The following is an 8,010-nucleotide window of genomic DNA, read 5'->3' as shown; positions in this document are numbered from 1 at the left end:
CTAGGCTGTCTTATGTTACATCACCTAATCAACAAGCGAAGCAAGCAAAGCCTGTTCCCCTGCATCCTAGGAAAATTTCTTCTCTATACTTTTAACATCGAAAGAAAAAAGAGCTTTTCATGCGATGACACGTTGTTCCTCGGCTACTTTACTCTCGTTCATGCACAAACGTTAACATATCCTTTAGATTATTCATCTTAATTCTGCTTGCTGTCAGCTAAATGCAGTCTGCAAATGACAATTATTCTTCCTTATCTTTTGCCCCAGACATCAGTTTTCTCATCAGACCACTCACTGGTAAAATTAAATATACAAATATTGTTGACCTTCCATTCACAAGGTTTGGTTAACAATGCGTATTATTGCACAAAAATAACTGGCACCAAACGTTCTACCACTAAGAGACCCAAGATTCAATTTTCTACCCCCATATTATTATTTCAAGAATGAACACTTGAAACCCCCATTCTCCGTGTTATCTTCCATAGTCTTTAAATGTTGTGTGCATTTCCAAGCGCCATTTCATGGGGATTGGCTGCTAGTTAGTGAAAAATAAATCAATTTAAATTGGTACTAGGCAAAAAGGAAAAAGAGTTCATTTACAGAGTTAATAATAATTATATTCTCAAAACCTCTGCATGCAACACCAAATTTGGAAAGAATGCAGGATTAGGTCTTGACACTTAAATAGAGTATTGATCCTAGCAAATCTAGCAAGGTTAATTAGTACACAAACTCGACTCTTATTTAATGTAATTGGTCATGAATTTCGTGTAGGTGTAGGCGAGCATTCCGCCTGACTCTGATTGTCGGTGACAATAGGATTAGGGCGAGACGAGAGAGCAAAATTCCTTAATCGGTTAAGCTCGGGAACAACAACTGTTGCAAGTTCAGGCCTGTCCTTCTTGCTAAGCTCTGCGCAACTCACTGCCACTTTGGCAAATGCTTGAGCCTCCTCAATTGGCCAATCAGTCACTGTAGGATCAAGCATTTCTGAAAACTTTCCCTTTTCCATTGCCCTTTTGACATGGTGAGCAAGACCCATGGGAGGCTTAGCTGTGATAATTTGCAGCAGCATTATCCCCAGTGAATATATATCGGATTTAGTTGTTAACTTTCCTGTTTGTTGATACTCAGGATCAATGTAGCAAAAGGTTCCGGCAGCCGAAGTCATGTAATATTGTGTGACAGAATCAGCTACAGAAGCCGGAACCAATCGTGCCAGGCCCACGTCACTGATTTTACTCACATAATTCCGGTCAAGGAGGATATTGGCTGGTTTTAGGTCCCGATGCACAAGAGGCTCTGGCTTGCTTTGGTGAAGGAAAAGAAGTGCAGTTGCAATTTCAGCAGCTATTGTGAACCTTAACCTCCACGAAAGAGGTGGGCTATTATTCTTCTGAAGTAATCTATCCTCTAAGCTACCATTATCCAAGTATTCATACACCAGACATCCATAATCAGGACAGGCACCAAGGAGGAGGACCATATTAGGATGTCTAATGCAGCATAATACCTCAACCTGTGGATGTTTGCGAGAGAAAGCAGACTGTCAAAGATGCAAGTCGTGTTGTAGTGTGATGTTTTACTAGTTTCACGACCATAATAAATTGGTAATGAAAAGCAATACAATATAATGTCCACATTTACTACCATTTTTTATCTCCTGAAGGTTAACCAAAGTTTTGATAACAAATCCATGCAAGCTCGAACTAAGGTGCAGGGTTTGAATGTGCCATTCACACTCGATAGATTCAAAGCGCTTGGTAGTCATTTTTTTTTCACGAAGAATTTTTGCAAGATAATCAATATATGAGATACGCATCAATTTATCAGAAGAATTGCAAACCATACCTCTTGGTGAAACTGCTTCCTGCCTTGGGAAGCATCAGGTCTTAAGATTTTGATCGCAACTGGGGTGTGATCAAGTTCACCTTTAAACACAGGCCCATATCCACCTTCACCTATTTTCAAGGACGGGGAGAACTTTCCAGTAGCCTGTTCGATCTCCTCTATAGTATATTTTCTATATCGAACGTCATTTTTAGCCAAAGCAGTTAATGCTCGGTCCTTCTCTTCTGCCTCTTTCCTGGCCTTCAGCTCTGCATGTCTCCTCCTCTCTGCTTCCTTCTCAGCCATTTTCTTGGCTTCCTCAGCTTCTTCTATGGCAGCTTGAGCTCTAGCCTTCTCCTTTTCTGCTAGTGCAAGAGCTGCCTCTCCTGACAAGAGGGCTTCTTCAAGTTTGCGTGCCTCCTCCAGTTTCCATTGATTAATCTCGTTAGCCTGCCACATATTTGCCCATTCTTAAATCATTTTATTTGACACCAATTGCACCGTCAAAACCATAATAACCTTTTCTTTCTAGTTCAACTGTACTATTGTCCTCACTGGCTCTATCAAACGACGAATTCTTACCACCTTTATTTGACTATTTGGTACTATATTGTCATTTGGCAGCAAAACAGAAACATCATGCCTTATTTTGGTGGTCCTATTTTGCAGTATGTCTATCATTTTATTATAAAAATCACCTCATTTTTTGCTGAGATCGCCTCTTTGCAAGCTGAGCTGTACATGTCCATGGTTTGCTTCAGTTCAAGCCTCAATCTCTTCATCTCAGCTTCTAGTTCTTTCTGTAATAAAGTAATGATACTATAGTTATGAGTAAGTTTCATCTTTTCGTTTGTTTATATAACATTCATGCTTTTTGCAATAATATATATATATATATATATGTGGTACATTCAAAAGCATAGAAAGTTATACTGCTCATTTTTGCGCTTACTGAGGGCTGGGAAGATGACGACACCCTGGAGCCATCGGATGAAAAGCTAAACCCCATATCTTGATTAGTCTGATCTGAGGAAACACTTTCGTCTGAAAAGGAATCAATGCCAGCTGATGGCTTCGGCCCACGATTGGGCAAGTTGATTTTATCCATCGACGAACTGCCAGAATTCTTTTGCCTTACTCCATTATTGTTCCTCTCGGAAGACGCTCTTACTGATCCCTCTGCCATCCCTCCTCTTTTAGCTGCCTGTTCCCTGTTTGCGGTCAAACACCAAATACAATGAACAGGTAGTCTTTATATTGATGTTTTTGCACAAGAGGTGTGTCAAGGATTCAAAGTTGCAAATGAATTTCATGCCTAGGTACCTTACTCCGTTTTCTACATCATTTAGTTGAAGAGCCGGCGGATGCTTTGATGAGACAAACACGCTCGACATAGGACGTAGGGCTGATCGAGCTGAGATTATCTTTCCTTTTGAAATTATGTACACAGAAGTATAATCTGGAGCTGATTTGATTATGGCCGTTGGCAAATCAAAACCTATAAATTTCCTTTGATAATTGCAATATAATCATTGTTTAGTACATTATAGATGTACATTTATGCAATTCTATATACAAAATATAAATAACCTAATGCGCGACGAAAAAGACCTTGCCAGAGAGTTCCAGCTAGCCGTTGCGCCGATAACGATACTGTTGATGTGATGCTTGTTTGCAAAGTCTGAAATTCCTTTGACAACATCACTATCATCAACTACGGCTTCTTTTATCGTCACCTGAATATATATCAAATCAATTCGAATGAAGTAAGCTTGAACACTAGGAAGATCAACATAATATCATTCAGAAATGGGAACCACTCTTTTTTTTTTTTTTTTTACCACATTCAATTATACTGCAGTTACAAATGAAATTTCTGATTCCATACCGCCTTATGGGAACGTATTTCTCGTAATGCAGAAAAAACATTGGCTACATCGCTTTCATCAGGGGGAAAAACCTTGAGGCCCTGGTCTACGTAATCTTCAAATCACAACACGATCACCAAGAGGTTCACGGTAATTAATTAGACAGCAAAGCAATAATGGATGATTCCTGCACAAACATTGTGATGAAGAAATTTAAGAGGGTACCTACGCGGTGGAATGTGTTTTGGCCTAACATGGAGAGCGACGATGATGGGACTATCAAGATGATTAAGGGCCCACCGGAAGGCATATACACTGGTCTTGCCTTTGTCGACGGCCACCACGGTGGTGTTTAGAGGCAGAGCTCTGCCATCGAACGGCTGGTGGACAGGCATGATTAGGCTTTGCTCGCCACAGCTGCCACCACCGCTTCCACCGTTAATACAAAGGAAGGAAGACGAACTAGAGCAATTTTGTTCCTACCTCCTGATCTGAGGATGCAAGCGGAACCCATGCAGACTCACGACAGAGACAGACGCAACGAACCTTTGAATGCCATCCTCAAATTTTCCTCTGATTTAGGCAATACTGACCAAGCCTTGACCCCAAAGACGGAAATTGCTCATCCACGAATGGATCATAGCTAGTTTCTTATGCTTCATGAACTCCTTCAATAATTATCCCTGAGCTAATCAAATTAAAAATAGAAATCACTCCGCCTCCTTCTGCCATGCATGCCACGCGAGTCATGAAATTAGATTTCTTCATGTTTTAGTTAAATAATAATCCTCTTTAATTCTATTAAAAATTTATCGGTATATATGGGAACGCACGTTTTTTTTTTTTTTTTGAAATTTTAAACCAGAATGTTTTATTTAAATTTTAATAATAGTTAAAAAAAATAACCGTCACTTTTTCTTTTTTTTTAATAATAAATAATGTAATATACTCGCTTTCATCCGAGAAAAGCTGAAGAAGCAAGACGAATTGGCTTTTCTGAAGCAAAAGATCAAGAGCATTCGTGATGTCTCTGATGATGATCTGTTTTTAAAGTTTTTGATTTATCTAATAATAAGTACTCCTCCCGTCGTAAATGTAACACTCATTTTGTAGTGTAAATTATAGTATAATGTGGGTTTTATAAACTTAAGGAAAGAAGAATCTCATGTGCTTTTGTTTTTTGTGCGTGTTGGCTTATTTTTGGGCTCCGTGGAGGTTATGTTAACCATCTCATCCAAGCGCAAACTCGAGCAAATTCTGTTAAAGTACGAAATCATGATCCATCATATGCTGGTTCACAACAAAAGATGGAAACGCCATCTCCTTGAAGAAAAAGGGAATGTTATCTGGATATGAAAGAAGTTCATCGTTTCACCAGTTCAAGTAAGGCTATAACCCTCTGAATAAGAATTCAGCGTGGGCCTCTGTCCAGTCACCAGCATGTCCAAAAACGGGTTCATAAAGTCATGGGCCTCTGTTCATGAAGTCACGAACGCGTCCAGCTCATCATATATCCAATAACGTTGCTGATCAAACTTTGCTCATATAAGGAACAAAAATTAATCCAATCAGTAAGAAGTCAATTTATAATTTATAAGGTTCTAAGTTTGAATTTTCTTGTCGATTTGAGGGTTTTGTTGGTGGCCACTTGTAAGTACCTATTTAGACATTATTTGAATCTAAAGACATATCCTAATTCTAATAAGCTCCTAAAATTTTGTGTTAAAAAAAAAACACGGTGGAAATGGATTTAGAACTCTGAAGGAAGAAGAAAAGAATGAGCGAATGAATTACGAGATTACCTGAGACGAGGAGGTACACGCGGCCCAAAATTCCCAATGATGATATTGCGTGTCTTCCAAACAAACTGAAGGCTGCCACTTGCGTGTTTGGATGCGCACTCCATATGCTAGCTTATCCACTACTCAAGTGGTTTTCTGTGGCAGTGCTAAATATTACTAGGAGAAAAAGACTATATACATATGCAGAGAGTTTTCAACATTATATCAAACCCCTGTGGAAGCCTCAATAGGGGTGTGGCTGCTAACCAGGGTGTGAACTAATTTTCATATTGGTAATAATTTGTCTCCCATAAATAAATACTCTAATTGTTTTTAAATATAAAAGTCACCCAACTAATTTGTATATATTAAAAATTAATTTTTATTATAAATGTGATGGTTTTTATAAATCACAGCTTGAGTCATTATTTCTATGAATGAAATCCCCTTTAATATATATGATTCACAAGAATAATTTAGAAAAATTATAAATTTAGTTTAGTAAGTGAATTGGATTAAAATTATACATATCAAAATAAACATCTCAATTGAGAGGTAGCAATTTATTTGATGAAAAGAAAATTTTACTCGTTTGGTTCTTAATATAGGACTTACTTATTAAGTTAATTTTGGTCCTAAATATAAGATTTATTTATTATATTTATTAATTTTTTCTGAATTATCTTTATAGATCTCCTTCAACCATAATCAAGTAGAAGAAGAAATGAGATATTAAGAAAAATAATTATGATATTTTAGAAAAAATATATCACATTTTTTATAATTAACTAATTTACTTATTTTTTTTAATTCAATCAAATTAATTAAATAAGTCTTATATTAATGATCAGAGAACTATAAGAATTTGTCCTCACGAAGCCCGAGTCGTTGCGGGGACAAAAGGGGGAGGGGAAGGACAGAAGGCGAGGGCAATCAAAGATCCCATCCGAGCTCCATTTCACACCAAGCATCAAATTTATCCCTTCTCCGTTTTACCCTCGTTCACGGAGTTCCCCAGGAGCTGCTAGTGATTCTGTGAATATCCCTCGAGTCATTGTCCCTGCTGGTAATTCTCTCATAGTGCGCCTGATCTTTCTATGCGTGGGTGGGTCAGTGGTCCGCCCCCAAAACTACAGCCATCGGGAGGTATAAAACGTGTTATCTCCGTTTGGCCGGTGACGAGTCATCATGGAACCAGACCAACGTCGGGGAATTCCAGTTCCAAGCTTTGTTTTGTTTTGTTTTTTTATTTTATTTTATTGTCAATTTTTTACAAGTCTGAGGATAAGGACCTGAACCGTGTCCGTGTTTCAGAATCCAAACCTGTGGGCATGAATATCAGCCGCTCATCTGTTCATTGGACTCAGAATTCATAATTCGCTGACAGATTCAGTCATGGTGGCGGCAATCCCCCTGCCGTCTCTCTTTTTGCCTTTTTCCCATTGGGACCCAAAGAAAATTGGTTGTTTGGAAAGGGAAGGAAAGCATTGGGTTGAAACCTGAGGGAGGGATGACTAAAATGAGCGTAGACGGACAAATAGTCAATAGTAGCGGTTTCTGGTGCGTATTGTTGAATTTGGTGGATCGAAGTGGGGCCCACCTGAACACGCTATGCTTTTCCATCATCCGAAAAGCAGCAAGCGCCTAATAACAACAACGCACATAGGGGCAGCCCATTTTTAGCAAAACGTTGAACCTTCCCACCTCTCCTCTCCGCTTAATCCAACATCACAAATTAAGCCACGTCATTAATCCGTCCATGTGGTGGTACTTATTATTTCGTGCGCAAGAGTTTCATAAGAATGACGAAGGCACAAGTCTGGTGTTTTCCCCCTTTGCCTCGTATTAGATTTGAGATAATAATTTTCTGTCAGCGTCAAATTAAACCCACGGGTCAACGTCCTACCATCTCCCATGGCTTGTTTTCCATATTCATGTTAGCTTATTCTAATGTTTATGGCATTCAAATTAATCGCCAAAAATGAATTAATTATGGCATCGTTAAACAAACAGATTAGAGGGACATTTTTATATTGGGAGTTTTTTTCCCCTCAAGAAAAAACGTAAGTGGCCGGCGTCATCATTGTCAGGGGAGTCTCGTGATGTATGCCATACAAGTTTTCCACGCCATCTTCTGTGGGCCCAGGGAGATTGTCGGTCCCCCGATAAAAAATGGAAAAATAGGGGGGGGTTTTTAAGCATTAAAAAAATCTTACAACAATGGGTACATATTTTTCTAACTTGCAATTACTACTCACTTGGTATAAAGTTTTTGTCGCTTATATTCGCTTCTTACGATATCATGATAATTTCTATCAAAAACTAATCACAGCGCAGTAGCCTTAAATCGATGAATTCGTGCTTGTGCGAAATTGAATCTTTTCAAAATAATTTTTTATCGTGATTTTTTTGAATAAAAGTATCTTGAATTACATAAATTTACTTATAAATATTCTTTCTGGTCTACAGCATAAAATGTCAGTTAGAAAGAAAGTTATGTTCTAAAATATAAAATGTTGTTAAGATTA

General features: G+C 38.3%; 1 protein-coding gene across 1 annotated transcript; it reads right to left on the bottom strand.

Annotated features, from left to right (window-relative positions):
• Window positions 1-760: 760 nt before the first annotated feature.
• LOC114746344 (U-box domain-containing protein 51-like) lies at window positions 761-4,171 on the bottom strand. Its single transcript, XM_028934571.1, has 8 exons — window positions 3,931-4,171; window positions 3,722-3,816; window positions 3,445-3,569; window positions 3,157-3,342; window positions 2,786-3,044; window positions 2,532-2,633; window positions 1,855-2,283; window positions 761-1,522 (listed from the first exon to the last, which is right to left on the bottom strand). Exons 1-8 carry the CDS (start codon window positions 4,094-4,096, stop codon window positions 761-763), a joined length of 2,124 nt encoding a protein of 707 aa, XP_028790404.1. The 5' UTR covers window positions 4,097-4,171.
• Window positions 4,172-8,010: the final 3,839 nt, after the last annotated feature.

Source organism: Neltuma alba, unplaced genomic scaffold (assembly GCF_004799145.2).
Source record: "Neltuma alba isolate B1F8T4 unplaced genomic scaffold, ASM479914v2 tig00004943_pilon, whole genome shotgun sequence".
Classification (NCBI taxonomy): domain Eukaryota; kingdom Viridiplantae; phylum Streptophyta; class Magnoliopsida; order Fabales; family Fabaceae; genus Neltuma; species Neltuma alba.
This window is presented reverse-complemented; position numbering and strand designations above follow the sequence as displayed.